This window comes from Trachinotus anak, unplaced genomic scaffold (genome assembly GCF_046630095.1).
Source record: "Trachinotus anak isolate AG129_WGS33_773 ecotype Australia unplaced genomic scaffold, CSIRO_AGI_Tana_v1 ptg000031l, whole genome shotgun sequence".
In the NCBI taxonomy this organism is placed as follows: Eukaryota; Metazoa; Chordata; class Actinopteri; order Carangiformes; family Carangidae; genus Trachinotus; species Trachinotus anak.
The window spans coordinates 7,142,159-7,161,074 of NW_027273882.1; the positions used below are offsets into that span (position 1 = coordinate 7,142,159).

Below are 18,916 nucleotides of genomic sequence, written 5' to 3' on the forward strand. Positions count from 1 at the left end.
AAGAGAGACCCTTTAAGATTATCACAGAAAAGGAAAATCACTGTCAGAGATGTATTACCACACATATTATGATTAAACCAGTAACTTAATAAAAACAAAACTGAAAACGCTAAAAGAATCTGTGTCTGACTGTGACTCAGCCTGATTTCTATATGTGACAGCTGCCAACTCTGTGTCCTCATCTCTTCGGAGACGGAACAGTTTCCAGTAAGAGCTAATGGGGCTGTTTTCATGCAGTTGGCAGCTCATCGTGGTGCAGGCTGCTGCCAGCTGTGTTGGGGATTACTGAAGCGACTAATAAGGAGTTCCTAAGCATTAACACGCAGCGGACGTTGTTGGGGAGATCCCTCACACAGAGGAGGCCTTGTTCACTCGACTTGGAGAGTTTCAGTGAGGAGCTCTGGTTAAAGTCTCGGGATGCCAGACGGAGGAAAGAGTCCGCTGAACGCTGCCGGAGTGAGGTCATGTTTCAGTTCCTGGACAAGTTGGGCTGCAGTTTTAAGACGAGTGGTCACCAACTCTTAATCTGGTCCTGACACATTAAGCGTTTCATGAAATTTCCCGCAAAGAAAAACTGTCATAGTTCTGTTGTTTTTCACAGTCAGAAACGAGGCCTCGTCCAAAAACAACAAACAGGCTGATGAGAGACTCTCAGAGCTCCAGAGAGAAGCCTGAGAGAGGAGATGTGCAACTACACTGAGATGGTTTTTAACTCTTAAAACCATGAATCTATCTTCTGATGGAGATCAACACTAAAATATGGGACCTTTAAGATAAATGTGACTGATGGCTTTAGTTTTTTAGTCAATTTTTCTATAAATATCGTGATAATATCCTTATCATGGAGGTTAGGAGAAAGCGACAGAACTCGTCAGTGGTGTTGATCTTCTAACTTCCCACTCAAAAAAAAAAAGCAAGAACATTTTCCAAAATGTCAAACTCTGCGATTAAAAACCCAGAGTTTCCGTTTTTGTATAAGATCTTACCAAAATGTTATCAGCTTTTACTAAAACAAGTAAAAATACAACAAAGAATCAGACAAACACAAGAACACAATCTACGACTGGGTGGAGACGAACTGAATTTTAGCCAGCAGCAGCTGAGACATCGTTCATGCATCTTCACTGACAGTAACTCATTTAACATTTATGGCACTTTAAAGTAAAACCTCCTGAAGCTGAATTCTTTGTCAGCACAGTATAAAAGAATAAGGATCATTTTCTCATTAAAAATACTTATTTTCGATCATTACTTACACAAACGACAGTATGATGATGTTTCCAAACCCAGGTGTTTCTATTTCACTTTTTGCATCTAGACACAGTGTTAAGGAACTGAAATGACACTGTCACGATTCATTAACAGCTGAGTGGAAACTTCTGCGCTTTTTTAAAAACACTTTGACTTCTGCTTTTTAATAAAGGCTTCTAAGCTTCGAGCAGGCTGCTGACACTCGAACATTTAGAGTTTGAAACTGCTGTGACTCATAAATCAAGAAGTAACGCTGCAAACACAGTCTGACCATTGTAGCAGGAAATATCAATCAAAAACCAAAGTTTATTATTTGACATCATAGTTTTGTCAGTAAAATCCTACAGTGGTGCTAGTACATGTGGCACCTAATAATACATGTTATCTTTGAAAGAGCAGATTTATTTCTTCCATCTCCTGTTGTCTTTGTTATTTTTTCAGAAAAATTCTTCATTGACTAAAAATCCAACAAGATGATATTAATACAACCTCAGACATATATCTGAGTCGTTCCTGTCAGCTTTGATGTGAGAATTACTTTTTACTGGCCGATCGCACAGAAGAATCAGAAAACTATTTCTGCAGGGATCAGGACTGAGGTCTCAGGGATCACCTGGTCTGCAGCTACGGATTCCGACATTAAACGTTCAGTATCCTGCTAAAACTGCAAACCGGTGAAACCCGGAGTCAAGTCTGAGTCACCAAAGATGAGTCCGAGCTGAGTCTGAGGAGTCCCCAGTTCCTGAGTCTGAGCCCAAGTTATCAAGGTTGAGTTCCACGATGGGCTCCAGCGCTCAGTCCAAACTGACATACGAATAAAAAAGGTCGACATTAAAATATGATACAGCTGTCACCGTTTCAAATGGAGTTCACTACAAAAAACTAACAAAGTCTGAGTCTTCGTCTCCAACTTCCGAGTCCAAGGTGAGACATGAGTCCTGAAGTCTCGAGTTGGACACGAGAAAATCAGGACTCAAGTCGCACTCAAGTCTGAGTCTGGAGACCTGAGTCTCAGTCAGTGTGCTAGTAATCGAGTCCAAGTCCTGGACTCGAGTCTTGCAACACTTACTGAGAAACTGGTCAATCAAGCCAATATGCTTCAAAACATTTGTCTTTTTAAGCCATAAACCTTCACAAATGAACAAAGGTTTTCCAAAATCACCAACAAGAAAAACATTAAAAGTTGAAAAAATGAAAATGAGAAAGAAGAATCGGTTCAGCTCAGAACAGGTCATTAGTGAAACTGTAGCTCTAGTCGCTTTTTACAGTTTTGTCCTGACTTGGTCCAGATGGACGTTCAAGAGGCCACTAGAGCTTCCCTTTGTTTTAAATAATGATGAAAGGTCAGATTGTTTTGGAGCTGGTGCTTCTTCATGTTCATATACAGTTCTGGCTAAAAACTGGGTGTTCAGTCTTACATGGGCCCACACAGAGTCCAGAGCAGTGAAAGTAAAACCAGCGAAGCAGCTGGTCCCTGCAGTCCAGGAGCTGAGTTGTAGATCTTGATGCGTCCTTCGACAGACGGATAAACTGTCTTCCTTTGTTCGATGTAGTTGGACACAACTGAAATGTCCAGATCCCCTGGAGGGAAAAAGAAATGTTAAAATGATGGTTGAAACAAATGCTACCCCAACGAGATCTCTCAAACAAAATCCGGAATATCCCGAAGCCTCACCGCTGTTGTGTTTGAGCGTCTCGTTTTTGATCATGGAGAATCCGTCTCCACCGGTCACCAGGTAGGACGGCAGCCCCACTTTATAAACCTGCTCATCCTGAACCGGTTCGTAGAGGGGGACACGACATTTTGTGCAGAGGATGCTGAGGCTCTTCACGCGATGCCCCGGTGGTTTGGAGAGGTCAAACTCTACATGAAGTCCTGTGGGGGGGGGGGGTCACAGACACAAAAGTAACATTAAACCTTAATGAAGGAGGATTCACTGCAGGACTGTGGTATTAGACTGCATTAGTTTCAGCTGGGTGTTCCTAATAAAGTGCATGAACGGATGGAACATATCAGAATCCAGGTACCGGACACTTGTAGGAATTCTCCGGTGCTCTCGCCGTATCGTCTCACGGAGTGTTCGAAAGCTTTCCTCAGGGTGGAGCCTTTCAGCTCCACCAGGTCGAAGGTTCCTCCGAAGGGTAGGACGGAGATCAGGTCCTCCATGGTGATCGAGCCTGCAGATGACAAACCAGCACTGCTTTATAAAGTCTTCCTGACAAAAACAGCCCTAACAGTCCTCAAACAATAGCTGTGTCCCAGTTCAGGGGCCACATCCTTCAGACGCTGCATCTGGAGACCCACAGCGGTGCGACTACACTGTCCCACTTCGGAGGGTCCCTCAGATGCAGCTGCTAAATGTGGTCGTCTTCCTTCAGCTCACTTCAACAGCTAATGGCACAACTGTTAAAACCAGACGGGCAGCTGGTGACGCAAAGAGAAAACCCTCTGTAGACCAGATCCCCTCACCTCATGGACGTGGTCTACAAAGGCGTAGACCGTGTGCTCTGAAGGATGAGGCCCCTGAATTGGGACATTTCTACTGTGTGTGTGTGTGTGTGTGTGTGTGTGTGTGTGTGTGTGTGTGTGTGTGTGTGTGTGTGAGAAAGGACACAATGAGAGATTTTAAATCTCCAACTAAAGTCACTGAATCTCTTTCCCGACATGTTCTGGTTCTAACAGTAAAGTGCTGCTGTGTTTTCATTGGACAGTCAGTGACAAACCGTTCCTGGTGCGTTCGTCGATCGACGCCCGGACCCCTCCTCCGTTGAAGATACAGGCGCTGACGTGGTTCCACTGGACCCCGTCAGAGGATCTGATATTGTTGGCGACCTAAAGAACGGAGACAGGACTGTTTTATATGTTCTATGTTCTACCTTCTGCAGAAGGAGAACTTATTAAAGTATTTATTTGCTTCATGTTGACCACCCTGGGGTAGCGGGGGAGGGAAAGAAACTCTGCTTCCACCAACATCAGAAGGACTTGCTGTGTCTTGTTCAGTTAATCTGTACGAAAACAAGATGAGAACAACTGGTGGCTTCAGAGGAGGCTACACGCTGCAGCTGATAACATGACTGTGCTGCTTCCTGGCGTCACAGAGAGGTCTCCAGGCTCTGCAGCATCGCGCCTGTGCACAGATCTGCTTGGAGCTAGAGACGCTGCTGTTTGATTAAAAACAAGACCCAGCTTGTTAATTACAGTGACAGTGGATCTTTGCAGGGAGGCTGGTGTTTTCCTTCCTGTTTCCAGTATTTCTGCAGCAGGAATGAGTGACGGGCTAATCACATGAGGTTTGGGAGAATCACATCTGAACTCCACACCAGTATTGTTTTTTTTAACCTGTAGTCTTCAGACCTAAATGACACTGACTCAAGTGACATCAGTTGAGATCATTTATCAGACTTCACACAGCTTTATACGAGTTTTATACGACTCTCACACAATACTCCGACACCAGGAAACAGACTTGGATGTAGACAGGAAGCAGAGCTCCCCTTCAAAAATCCCGTAAGTGATCATCACTGCCACTAGATGTCGCACTACACCACCAGCATCTCAGACCGAAACCAAGGCTTCGTCAGCCACACCCCCCACCTCCGTGATATATCTGTGATAGGCTCAATGGCAATGCTGACAGTTAGCCAGCTAGCATTAGCAACATTTGTTGAACACATTTATAGTCTGGGTAACATTATCACGCCAACAGACGTGTAACATTATGTAGTAATTTACTTATACAGTGAGGAGTGGAGAAGCCAGTCCTGAGTCGAGCTGGAGCCTTTAGCAGCTCGTAAGTTTCTCCATCCAGGTGAAACCAGACCAGCGCTGGCTCCGCGGGGAAAGGACTCAGCTGGGACCACGGTCGCAGGAATGACACTGATGGAGCTGATAAAAACTTAAAAAACGTTATGGCTGACTGGGACTGAGCCAGAAAATTTGATCTTTTATCTCTTTCTTTTTAAGAAAATTTAGTTTACAGAACCTTTAACTGTTAAAAAAAGACGAGAGAATCTAGTGAGACGACTAGTAACTAAACTAATCACGAAACAGAAAGTTTCAGGGTCTGTCTGACTCAGCTCATCAACACAAGCATTAAACCTTAGTTTTAAACAAGCACAAGGCTGAAGTTTGTGTTTGTGATGTAGTTTTCAGTATTTGTTTGAAGTGTTGTGATACTTCACTGAGTTGAACGCAGTCTGCAGTTTCCACCAGGTCACAAACTTCACATCTTTCTGCTTCACAGAGGATCAATGTTTAATAAACCCATTTAATGATCCATGAAAAGTCTTAAGAGCTGAACACCTACCATGGCGTCACAGATCAGGTTTCCCAAGTTGCATTCCCGGAAACGGCACTCACTGGTTTCCCCGTTCAGGAAGACCAGGGTTTTTCCCACCACCTGAGCCGAGTAGTTGGCCAGATTCTTCTTCCACTCCTCCACATCAGCAAGAATCTCTGGATCTGGTTTTAGAGGGATGGAGGTAATAATTCACCATGTTTTCATGGAAATGCAGTAAATGTCTGGTTTTCCACTATCTTTCAAGAAAATGTGTATTTTTAAGACTTCTCAGGACCTGCAGAGGGCCTGAATCTGAAGCAGTTATGGAATATTTACACCTAAATGACAATTTACTTTAATTTCCCTCTGAAAACAGTTTTAGAGAAACATTTCCCTTTACCCTGTGGGATGCTGCTGTCCAGCAGGATGGGGTTTCCAGTGGAAGTCACCACATTTCCAGCATTATCAAAGGTCACCTTCAGATAACCCAGATATTTTCCGAAGGCGTAGGCCTGCACAACAGGAACCTGCCGTCCATCCTCCGATTTCACCATGAAGGGATACGGACCTGCGGGGGCCTCAGAAGACGGAGGTGTTCCTGAAAAGTGAAGTGTGGACACAAAGGAGTGAGACTCTCAATTCAGCCACAGGTTTGTTCAATAACTGTAAAATCTGCTCATCACCATTTCCCACAGCTCGAGCTGAAGTCTTCAAAACGTGTGTGACCAACAGCCCTTTTCCTCTTTTTCATGGAGCTCAACTCTAAAACTCTCCTGACTGAAGCGAGACACAAGTTGTACAGAAGCTTATACTTTGGAGAAAGTTTAGAACAGACTATTTATTTTGTTGTTTACTTCTGGTTGTGCAGAGTTACCAGAGACGTGATGACTGAACTGAACTGAATCATCAAAGGGAAGTTTGTTGCCATCACAGAACATTAAGACAGTCTTTGAACACATCATTGTCTGCTTCACAACAGTGACTCAGCCTCCACCCTGTGGTCATGCTGTTGGCGTTAGCATCAGGTGTGGTGATTGCTAACACCTGAAATCTGGTGAATCATTTGTGAGGGAGTGCAGGTCTGCAGTAAATTAAACAGTCTCATTCCATCTCATGTGCAGAGACCACACCTGGCAGGCCTCAGAAGGTGCAGGTTTCTGTCACCAACGTGGACCAGGGAGCAGGAAATGTGGGTTTTTATGCACATTTTCAACTTGCACAAAAAACTGAGCTGAGATGCTGAAAATGATGGGAGAATTTTTTTTTAGAAATGTTCCACACACCAGGCACAAGACTTAAGTTTGTAAAATCTTGTGTGAGAACCAGGCAGTGAGCCTGGAGTGGACAGACTGAGTCATAACTCAGCACAAATTTACCCTTCAGAGGAGGTCTTTAAAGCATCACTGTCAGCTTCAGGGACTCTTGCCCTCAACAGTCCAAAGAAGTATTGGCCTGACTCACTGAAGGGGGGCCACATCCCCGTCTCTCTGACTTACACAGTGCCTGATCTTGGCTGCAGAAAAACATTTTGTTTTCCTTCCATTTCTGTGGCCTGAGGTCAAAACCACCAGCTTTCTTCCTCTGGCACCAGTGACTGTTCACTGCTGTTAACATACAACACTACAGAGTTATTTATGGAGGCCAGACTCCTGTCGACAGCGTGTTTACTCTGTAAGCCACTCCGAAGTAAAAAGACACAAAGTTTCCCCCCACCCAGACAGCCACAGCAGCAGCCCCGCCAGGATGTGATGCTCATTAAAAAACCATGGAAGGAAAATCAGGAGATAAATCTTTACCACTAATGGGGCTAAAATGGTTTATCCTGAATGTGGTGCAAGAGCAAAGGGCAACTTGATACCTAGATTGAAAAGCCTGCTCTGTATGGAAGCTATTTTAGGACACCTCACACTCAGCCAATCATGTCCAGCTCTACAGTGTCAGTGTCATCACTGTAAACTGGACTTATGTCGAGTCCACGTCGAGTTCTGCTCAGTGTCAGAGCTGTAATGCAGAGTCTCCCACTTAAGTGTCAACAAACTGGTGACAAAATGGCGGCAAAACAACGTCGCCGACAGTTACAGCTGAACAAAATCCAGTGTCAACATGAATACAATCAGTTCAGCCAATAGAATTGTAGCTGTACTTGGTTTGTTTGGATCTAGTTTCACTTGTTAACAAACTGCTACAAACATGCAACAAAACAAAAGTAGCTTATTGAGGCCAGTTACATGGTGCGGCGACAGGGTTAGAAGTGGGGGCCTTCACTGTGTTCGGCCAATGTTAGGCTCAGATCGACTTCATGCTAACAATCACGCATGTTTAGCATGTAGCATTTAGCATATTAGCCCAGTAGCGTGCTCACAATAGAGAGCCAACCTGAAAACAGAACTTCTGTTCCAGATGTAAGAAAACCTCATTCAAAAGCTCATTGACTTTTTTAACTATTCTAAGTAGAATAGCTTGGACCAGAGGCTTGTCAACTGCACGTCATATATTTAAATAAAGACAGTAGTTTTTTGAAAAAAGCAATATTGTTGTTTGTTCAATATTTATGTTTTTATTGGCTTTTAATGAACATTTCCAATAAACCCGAGACATTCACAGGCTTAACGTCACAGCTCCACAGAAGAGTCCATGATCAAGTCTTGAGTCTGTAGTTCACATGTCTGCACTTGGAAAACTTGGCCAGTGTCAAACAACATACACCAGACTCCAGAGGAAAAAATTATTTATTTTACAGTAAATACTCTGCACCAAAATCTAATCTGTTCTCCCCTGGCCCATCCCTCCAGCAAGTTTGGTGCAAATAGACAGGAAATGACATCAAGACTTTGTCTTTGTATTCGAGGTAAAAATCAATACAAGACAGGACAGATGTGGTATTCACAGCTGTATTCGCCTGCCTACCTGTATAGAGGAAAGTGTTGGAGTGTCCGCCGATGACCACGTCGACCCCGCGGACCTTCTTAGCGATCTCCTTGTCCACGGTGAAACCGGAGTGACCCAGAGCGATGATCTTGTTGACTCCCAGCGTCTGCAGCTTGTCGACATGCAGCTGCAGGGTGTTCACCTCGTCCTCGAAACGCAGGTGTGGCCCTGTGGAGCAGCAGGGGCAGAAACACTGTTCGTACAAGAATACTTCTTTTAAAACTGCACAAACATTGAAATTTCAGTATTTACACAAATAATTTGTATCAAAAGAAAAGAAAAACAAACAAACAAACAAACACAATGTAATTGAAAACCTAAAACAGCAAGAGGCTTTTCTCCAGGCTGTAGGCTAAAGCTAAAGCTAATTGTGTGCAGCTAGAAGTGGCTGTTTTTGTAATGCAAACATTTTATTACAGTGAGACATTTCTATATTTAATTTTTTTCTGCAGCATACCATTAACTCATTTAACTCTTCATAAGATTTAGAGAGGACAGTGGTTTACAGATGTGACGCAGATGTAGGGGAGAGAGTGCATGGTGATGTTTACAGTGTGGAGGCCTTCGGATGAGGATGTAAACGATGTGAGACAGAGTTAGAGGCAAACAGACAGAAACAGGAAGACATAAAACAGCCACTTCCACTCACCGGGTCTGGACAGAGCAGGCGTTTCCCGTGACGTGTATCCCACCACGCCCACCTTCTGACCTCCGACCGTCAGTATCTTAAAAGGTTGGTAAGCGGTTCCAAACGTCTGGGCCAGAGTTGTGTCTGTTTTGATGTTAGCACTGACAACAGGACACCTGATCTCCTCCATGAACGGCTTCATGAGTCCTTCCACTCCGTTGTCAAACTCGTGATTCCCAAAAGCCTGAAAAACACGAAGAAATGAACTCGGCTGCAGAAGGAAGCGGCGTTCAAACAGCTGGAGCTTTAAAGGTCCCTGTTTGGCAAAATAACACACGGACTCAAACTGGTTCCTCTAGAGTTTGCTCTCAGTGAATGATGAGCTATAAACAGTTCAACAGTGACTTTCATCCTCAGATGGTTTTATCTGGACTCATAAAAGAATTTAAATGAATTTCAGATAGGAGAAATGTTGGGGCCATAAACACTGTGCAGCTTTGTCCTGTCCCAGATAAAAGTTGGCGATTGTGAGAGCGACGTGATCAAATCTTTAGACCTGACGACACATCCTCCAAGAGCAGATAAAAAAAAGTTTTTCTTTGGACCCAGACGAGTTCACATAAATCACATCGTGCTGCATTAAGCTGAGAATCACATGTGGAGGGACAGATGGACCAGTGCCGCCCAGTGAACGAATGAAGATAAGTTGCACTCAAGCAGCAGGCAACAGATGGTGGAAAACTGAAGCTAATTTGTGTTGTAGTATCTGAAGTTCTACAGGACATGTGACTTTATGGGTTTGGTATGTTTAGATAGGGGCCCCAGGTCAGAGGATGCCCTGGGAGATGGGTGCTTCTCTGTTTAGGAAAATGTGGCCTTTTTTGGTCTTAGGTCTTGGGCTTCTTTGTAATAAACCTTTTTATATACGAGCAAGACGGTGTCAGCGGAGTTTTCTTCATCATCATCACATCATCGCTGTTTAATAAACAACAGTGTAAAGGCAAAATAGTCCAGTTACTCCTTCTAGAACAACAGAGCTCTTTGTTTAAGTTTTTCAAGAGACAGCAGCACAAACAAATGAGGAGCCTCAGTCTCTGAAGGTCACCAGGCTGCACAGCTAAAGTCAGGAAACTGCCGCGTACAGCGACGGGCTGACTGCGTGTTCAGCTCAGTGCAGTTATAACTGAGCGACTCTGTGGTTTGAGGTCTAGTTTCAAACCTGCATTTCTGTTCTTGCTTCAGTTATCAGTCTCGTTTTAATGGTTACTGCCAGCTGTGTTAAGTTACTGCTGATCTGAATCAAACAAAATGTAAAACCAGTAAAGTACCGAATGTTTTTATCACAGAATTAGCTAAAGAAAAAATTAGCTACTCCAGTGAAAACTGGTCTACACAACATGTTAAAGACACATGCTGCACTGTTTGGTCTGTGGATCAGTTTTAAAGTCTCCCTCCATGAGAAACAGTTGGTTACTGAAACAGGGACTCACTCAAAAACCACACAGGGAACCTTTCATTTGTCGTTTTCTATTTTCTCTTTGTAACAACCACCTTTGGGTAACTCCTCAGTGGGTGTATTAACAGCACAGAGTCTGTTCCCAATCTCCATTAACAACAGTCCCACTAATCACTGTAGTTCTGGCTGGAAGATTAAAGGCCACAGCTGATCCACTAAAACACTTGTTTTTGAGTCGTTGCTTTTAAGCTAATTAAAACCGGCTGAGACCTCTGGACCCGAACCAATAAGTCAACTTCAGCCTGATTCCTCGGCTGTAAAGGTTCCTGTCTGCTCTTTATCTGATGGTTTGTTAAATCATCATCACTGTTTCTACACAGCCATACACTGATGAAGAGTCTGACCCCCCCCCCCCCGTACCTCTCCCTTGGTGTCTCTGCTGTATATTCAGGGCTGCCAGTCGGTGGTGGTAACACACCTCTAGGCTGGTTTACCAACCACCACAGAAGAAGTGGTAAGCGTGGTGAGAAGGTGGTGAGTGGTAAGAAAAATGGAGAAAGAAACTGTAGATACAGAGCAGGAGGCGGCATCTCAATGACCCAAGATAAGGACAGTGCTGTGAGGCTACTTTAACCACTCCTTCACTGAATTTACAGAACAATCATGTATCCAGATATTCACCATTACCATGATGTAAAACACAAACTGTGACAGGAGATTTTGGCCTCAGCTCCGACCCCGACCAGGATCCACCCAACAGCACCTGAGCTGTTAAAATGAACTTAATCTGGACCAACTACATCAGAAAAACGTTACTGAAGCATCTGAATACTTCTGGCACCAAAACACAACTGACTGGATAAAATTAATAAAGCAGCTTCTATCTATCTATCTATCCACAAACAATAACATGTCACACAATGTAAATCTTGGCACTTTTCCCTTATTTGTAGACGTGTTTCCAGCCTCTTGCAGTCTGGCAGTAACCATGCAGCTGAGCGCAGCGCGGCTCTGGAGCGCTCTCACCATGGCATCATAGCGCAGCCGGTTCATGAAGTGCGCAGCCTCGGCGCCCTTGTAGTAGTTGAACCACACGGTCCCCTGGAACTGGTCCCCGGCGTCCAGCAGCAGCACGTTGCTCTCGGCGCTGCGGGTCCTCTGGATCACCGTGGCTCTCCGGGCCACGCCGGCGAAGCACTGGCTGCTGCTGCCGACGCATTTCCCGGAGTGTTTGGTGGTCTCCTCCACCCGGGCGTGCACGTCGTTGGTGTGGAGGAGAACCAGGTCCCAAGCGGCCGAGCTGGACACGGAGAAGCCCAACAGGAGGAGGAGGAGGCGGCAGAGGCAGAGCCGCCGCAGAGCGCTCCGCTCCGGGCGCAGCGCGTCCATCTCCCCGCGGTCCGCTGCGCGCAGAAACAGTGGAGCAGGAAACCGGAGGCGGTGGCTGAGAGACGGCTTGTTTCCTCTTACATGACCGGCCGGGGTCTTCTTCCCCTCGTCTCTGCTCCTAATGCTCCATATATGTCCTCCTGTAAGTGAAGTGTGAGCCGCCGATACTACATCTGTGCAGACTGAGAGAGACCGTCAGAGAGCAGGGAGGAAGGTAAGTGATCTGGAGGAGGAGGAGGCTCGTTTGTGATGATACGCCTCCTCTTCTCCTCCACCTTTGAGTCTTTTACATTTATTCACACAGCACTAAACGGATCTTTTATGTCTATTTTCTGTTTACTCTCCAAACTTGATGCTGTTTTTAACTAAAGTGCTGCTAAAACCATCTCCATCAGTCTGTCCAGAGCGTCAGACCCGACCTGTCCACAGCTGAGCCTCACTCTCAGATCTACATAAATATGGAGAATTTAACTCTGATGAGTCTAAAAACACTTAAAGCTCCATATTTTACATGTTTCCTGTGTTTGATCTGAAGTGTTGATCTCCATCAGAAGATATATTTGTGGTTTTAAGAACCAAAAACCATCTCAGTGTAGTTTTACATCTCCTCTCTCAGGCTTCTCTCTGGAGCTCTAGTAACAACAGGTCAGTCAGCCAATCAGAAGAGAGGATCTGAGCCTCTCCTCTGATTGGCTGACTGTTTTCTGAGTGATTGAATACAAATACAGCAGATTTCAGGTAAACACTCAAAGAAACCAAATCCTGCAAGGTTGGATGGTGGGTCCAGGTGGGCGGGGCTGAGAGCAGTGGCTGCTTTGTTGTGACATCACAAAGTTGCAGAAGTCCTGACGGCTGGTTTTAAGGCTCAGTGTCTGAATACAGGCTGTGTGCATTTCTCTCTGGACTGAGGCTTTGATACTTTCACAGTATTAATATAGAACCTAGACCTGCTTTATAATCACAAACACATGGACATCAACCTTTAGACTCTGTGGAGCTTTAATTATACTTTTCCAGTTCATCCTTGACCTGATTCCGTCTGGTGGGATTGTGGTTTCTGATTATGTCAGATTACTTTACCGGATTTGAAGAGACACCAGCTTGTCCTTGTAGCGTTGGTGCTGCTGGTCCTGGCTCCTTTCACTGCAGCGACAGAGTTAAACACAGCTCTGTCTAGTCTTGTGGATTCAGTTGCTCCTCTCGCCTCCAAACCCAGACAGTCAAACAGGTCTACACCCTGGTTTACTGAGGAAACACGTGCTCTGAAACAGTCTACCCCCCCTGACACGTGTTTTTACTGACATATAATTTCTCTGTCTGCTGCTAGAGCAGAATATTTCTCTAAATTAACAATAAACCAGCTGCTTTTTGCCTTTTTTTGAGATAAGAAACAAAATCTGTTCCTCATCTGCAGCTTTTTTTCTTTTTTTTTTGCAGAACCAGTTGAGCAATATGTTGAGTCCAGGATAGTTTCTGCTTCGACACATTTGAGAGGAGATCTCTGGAGTCACTGTCTGAGTTGGTGTTGGCTTCTAAACCCACCTCCTGCCTCCTCGACGCTCTTCCAGATAAACTCTCCCTTCAATCGTAAATATTGTTAATGCATCACTTACATCATCTGCAGACTGCTGTGGAATTTTCCAGTGGCTCCTAATTTACATTCATTTTACTGTAATACATGTAAATCAGGAGTCAAGTGTCTGTTAAAAAAATTCAAATTAGGTTGAATGAGGGAACTCTTCACAGCTAACAGCACCTCTGCTTTTCTTATTGCAATCTCTCTAGTCTCCTCTGTTTTGTTGCTCAGCGCGGGGCGTCTTCAGTGTGTAATCCATGCTCGTGGCTGGCTTAGGGATGCCACTGTGGTCAAGAACCACTCTGAGGAAACCAGAAATATATCAGCTACTATCAGACGTACATATTCTGCAGGACTGTCCCTGAACAACGTCTCCCAGAATCCCCTAAAGTGTGTGTGGAAACGTGTGTTGGGGATAAATCTCTCAGAGTTTGGGCTGCAGGGACAGGTTTTACTGTAAACCACAAACAAACCACACCAGTGTGTCCCTTCATCTGTGGTCTGTATCCCCAGCCAGCTCTGCTATCTGACACGTCGCCTGTATTTATAGCTCACGTGTATCACAACGCACTTCGAACACCTGATAGACAGTAAGTCACGTGGTCGACCTACAACGTTTCAATCCACAGCTGCTGCATAAACATCTGTTCACATCCAGTCCAGGGGCCGAGCTTGGAGCATCACTCAAAGATAATAAGTGTCAGGCCTAACTCCTAAATCTGTTCTCTAAGAGTATTTTTCACAAATCCTAAAGGTAGGGGGGTCCTCAGTGTGAGAGATGAGACAGGCAGTGCAGAGGACTCCTAAATCAGTACGACCTGCCCGCAGTCAGTCAGCCTGTTGCACCAGTGTTTTGGAGAAAAACACCAATAAATGACTTTTAAAAGCATATTTTGATGATGAGAAGTTAGTAAGGAGCTCACCAACAAGTCAAAACCGTGACTGATCTGTACAACAACCCTGCACTACTGAGATCAGCATCGATTTTAACAGAAGTATTAAACGTAATTTTCCTCTTTATTTATTAGTAAATAAATAAAGCTGTTGTAACCATGACAACAAAGATCGTCTAATGTTGAGGAAGTTCTTATTTTACCCCAAATCACCATCTTTTCCTAAACCTAACCAAGCCATGACTGTTGTGATGGTAACCATGGCGACACAGATAGGTATGCTGATCTGGGTACAGTCCGTGTGTTTATTATTTTTTACTGTTGGTCTGTGGATGTTCAGGTTGGAGGACTGGTCATTGCTGGGTTTCCAGGTGCTTCAGGTAAAGTGACCCTGCAACAGAACGAGGACCTATTACTTTGTTTCATGTATGAATTATAACGACAGTTTTTAAACCATCTAAAATATTTTACATGACAATTATCTACAGTTTTTAGGTTTTCAGGAAGAGGCCAGGGAAGCAGACACTCTCTCCTTCGCTCAAAACCAGCAGCAGGATCCAGCAAGCCCAGGGATATTCTCTGGAGATGAGCAAAGCATTCTGGGAATGTATAATACTGAACACATTTCATAACAGAGCTTGTTGTATCTGACAGCCAGTTTGTCGAAACTGTTCAAAGTTTAAAACAAAAACATCCTGAGGCTAAAAGTAGCTCCAGCAGGTGCTGCAGCTCAGTGGAACTGAACTTACAACCCACACAGCCACCTCATCAGGATTCAGTCCCCGGCCTCTGTCATTAACTCAGCTGATGCAGGAACACTGGAGATCTGACACCTGTAATTACTTGGGACGCCAAAAAATAAAAGTAGGTATGGCCCATCACCCATAGCCTAACTTTCTAAATCCAGCTCAAATGTGTCAAAGTGTTGTCAAACTGCTGTGACAGTGACATTTTATACAAGCTTCTGCAAGTGAAGACATCCAGTCATCAGATAGAGTCAGGACTTCTGTGTGGTTGGTGTTTGTGTTGAGTGGGAGTTTGGATCACGGTGACATCAGACTGGATGTCAAGATTTTAGCGTCTCACTCCACCCTGAAATCTAACTGACCCACGGAGCAGCAGAGTGCCCTCCCACACAGCTCTGACTTTAAAACCACACCCAACTGTACGCCATCGAGGACAGCGACTGTGGGCCGCCCCGTGGCTTCAGCTGGCCAAACACACGGAGGAGCAGGAACATGCTGCTAACACCTGTACAGCCCCCACCGCAGCCTCGGCCCCAGTACTGCAGACTTCACAGTGGAAACAAGACTTTGAACTCTGCTTACTGTCTGACTGTCATGAACTGCTCGCGGCAGCTGTGCAGGTGCAGTTACTGGTTTGCCAAATAAACTCATCAATTCACTTGCTCAGCCTCAGGCTTCAAGTTATGTTACAACACAGGTTTTTTTTATACCTGCTGTTTATAATTGAAGCACTGGGGTTTTACTGTATGAGCCTCTGTTTATTATCAGTTTTACTTTGTATTAGTTTTAGTTTTTGGTTTCTTTAGGGAGTCTGTGTGTTTAACCGTCTGCAGACTTGAGTCTTTAACACATGGTGAAACTCACCAGCTGAAACTTGCTCCAGCAGAGCAGGTCAGCCAGCAGCAACTGTTGTTTTCTATCTTGTCCTCTAGTGAATGACATTTGATCAACTATTTCCTTATGTAAGGTCAACATTTTTTTTTCTTATCAGATTTCTATGAAACAAGAAATCACACTGGTGGTGGCTTCAGTCCAACTGGAGTCGTTGAATTCAAGGCAGGAAACTGCTGCTGTCAAGTTGACGTATTTAAAAATCGTTTTTTGTCTAAACAACAATTTTATTATTATTTTAGTTTCATCAGAAACAAAAGAAGAGAGTTGCGTCAGACTGCTGGAGACAAAGGGAAGAAGTTTGATGTCAACTCACAATCTTTCTGTTCTCGCCTGGTAACAGCTGTTTATGCCATCACTGGCTTAGTAGCAGCAGCAAAACACACAGATAAAATCTCCAAAACAAACTGAAAGTCAACCATCACAGCTCATGTACAAACAAGCAGGTACACAGATGAGTCCGGTTGGCTCCACCACAGTTTGGATCAGGCCTGTTCACACTTCTTGCTTCTAACATTGTTTTGGTTCAATATCATTAGTTTAAACATTAAAAAAAAACTGTGACACTTTTAACCAACAGTCAAAAAATCCTGTGACATTCTTGAAGAGTGTGTTAATGGTTTGTTTGGAGGTTTTAACTTTAGTGGGAGGCAGGGTTAAACACACTGTATATGTTTGACATTTCAGTTTTGATTTTTAATTCCTTCCAGCAACAGTGAGGTTTTATTTCACTCTCACACTGAGTGAAGAGGAATTAATGTTGTGTGTGTATGGACATCAACATGAAGAACAACACACCAGTTATTCTGAGAACAGTAAATCATAAGTTTGAGTGTCCGAGGTGTCGCAACCATGATGCAAATTCACACAAAACACATAAAAACACGTCTCTAATCTCCCATCATGCCTGCTACAGTGCTACAGCACTGTCTGCAGACCTGACAGATTAATCAGCCTCAGCGAAGGTTGAGCAGCGTGTGGCTGCTGGCATCTGGTCATTTCCTTTCCTGCTCCTTCTCATCAAAACGCAAATCACAAGAGGAAGTTCTGAAAAGGATCGTGTCTCAATAGAGGGCAGCAAGCTGCGAGAAATGAATCAACCCTGGAGAAGTAATGAGCAGAAAGTCTCACACTAAACAGAGCAGGGTCAAATAAAAGACTCATTACACTCAATGTGAGGTTTAGCTGATGTGTTATGAATAATTGAACATCAAAGCGGGACGTGTAGCCTGGTGTATGTGTGGAAAATTATTTTCTACCGACCAAAGATTGAGTGCAGAGGCTTCAGAAAGTATTCAGACCCCTTCGATCCCTGCACTTTAATTTCAAATTGATCAAACTGCAGTCGACAATTAGTCCCAGTGACATGACACAATGAAATCATTTTTTAAAATGTCTGCAAAATGTATTAAAAACTTAAAATCAGACAAAAGTACAAACTGAAAAATCTTCATGTATTTCAGAAATTGTGAAATGTCTGTGGTTTTTCAGTTTCATCATGATTGAGGAAACTGGGTGATTCACACCCAACTCTGATGAAACAAGTCTGTTTAACCACCAGAGTTAACGTCTCTACCTCGCTCAGCTCGTCACTGTGTACACGATGTGAAGGCTTGATGGTGGAGCTGATCCCTGTGGGGAAACCTGCCTTTTTAACTACCCTCCTCCTCCACAGGGAGATCAGAGGTCAGCTGACGGTCAGCAACACGGATCTGGAGGGAATATTCATCAAGACACACTAATCACCACAGGACTTAGTTTAGCGGCTGATGCATGACTAATCACTAACTCAAATCGAGTCAGACACAATGATCCACTCACAGTAAGAGCTGGGGCTGTGTGGAGTTCAGTCAATAACACGACTCCTGTAGGTTCAAGGTCTCTGTTTGTGTTTGTTATAAATTCTCCTCCGGTTCATACTCACTGTTCATCTGAAGATAATGTGAGTTCATCAAATCACCTACATATGTTCTGGTATATATTACAACCATTAATTAATTTCTGATGCTAACATGAGCTAATTAGCACAAAGTATGAGTGAAGATGATGGGAATGTCATTTTTGCAGGTTTTTGGTCAAAAACCAAAGTTCTGGATAAAGGAGGATTCGTCCTCTGGGAACCAGGAATGTTTTGTGCCGATCCATCCAGTAGATGTTGAGAAGTTTCAGTCTGGACCAAAGAGGTGAACCAACAGATTTTCTTTTCTTGTGGCTCTCTCCATACAGTGAGTAATGTCTGGAATTAAACGTGAACAGCGCTGTACATGTTGTATATAATGGACATATTTACTGTACAGCAACGTGGTGAAACATTCATCAGAATTTCAAGAAAACCAGAAAAAGAAAATGTGTATTAGTACACGTTTCAATCCTCAAGATGATGAGATGTTGTCAGTATAATCAGATATCAGTGCCAGGGGTTCGAGTCCGACCCACAGCCCTTTGCTGCATGTCATCCTCCCTCTCTCTGTCTCACTGTACCTATAAATAAAGAGATCAGTGCCAGTCGAGTGGAAAATAACTGTAGAAAACATGATGGATTCTGACATTTCTGTTTGCTTTGTGTATTAATGTGAGGACAGTTACAGTCTCCTCATCACTCTGCAAGGATCTGCCACTATTTCAAATCTTATCAGTGACGTTTAAGTACAGTTAAGTACATCATGGCATATTCGTCATATTTAGTCACATTTTGCTTTAGACCAACGTTCAGACCTCAGCCAAGCGTTAAATCTTTTTCATTTTCACCATTTCCCCTCAGGATGTTTTACCCGTGAACTGAAAACGCTCACAAAAACAGGTGAATGGAAACCCACTGAATGTGAGAGCTCTCACTGCATTGCTTCCAGCTGCAGCAAGCAGGTGCTTTCAAAAGAAA

The 18,916-nt window shown here is 44.0% G+C and overlaps 2 protein-coding genes across 5 annotated transcripts in view; both read right to left on the reverse strand.

Moving 5' to 3' along the window:
* Positions 1-1,537: 1,537 nt before the first annotated feature.
* LOC139612277 (snake venom 5'-nucleotidase-like) lies at positions 1,538-13,672 on the reverse strand. Of its 3 annotated transcripts, none has more exons than XR_011686493.1 (10): positions 11,570-12,970; positions 9,109-9,331; positions 8,439-8,627; positions 5,932-6,129; positions 5,559-5,713; positions 3,976-4,084; positions 3,280-3,429; positions 2,927-3,127; positions 2,358-2,832; positions 1,538-2,294 (listed from the first exon to the last, which is right to left on the reverse strand). XR_011686493.1 is itself a non-coding variant. In XM_071467699.1 (10 exons), exons 2-10 carry the CDS (start codon positions 11,930-11,932, stop codon positions 2,666-2,668), a joined length of 1,755 nt encoding a protein of 584 aa, XP_071323800.1. In that variant the 5' UTR covers positions 11,933-12,114; positions 13,013-13,672; the 3' UTR covers positions 1,538-2,665. The 3 variants fall into 3 exon arrangements, 2 of the variants coding, with proteins under 2 accessions (XP_071323800.1, XP_071323799.1); XM_071467699.1 differs by adding an exon at positions 13,013-13,672 and having other exon boundaries at positions 1,538-2,832; positions 11,570-12,114; XM_071467698.1 differs by having other exon boundaries at positions 1,538-2,832.
* A 43-nt stretch (positions 13,673-13,715) lies between these two features.
* Positions 13,716-18,916, reverse strand: part of mei4 (meiosis-specific, MEI4 homolog (S. cerevisiae)) — an 82,763-nt gene continuing 77,562 nt past the window's right edge. For both annotated transcript variants that reach the window (XM_071467705.1, XM_071467704.1), the window contains one exon: positions 13,716-14,792. In XM_071467705.1, coding sequence (XP_071323806.1) covers positions 14,778-14,792 — 15 coding nt within the window. In that variant the 3' untranslated portion in view covers positions 13,716-14,777. The remainder of the gene's footprint in view (positions 14,793-18,916) is intronic.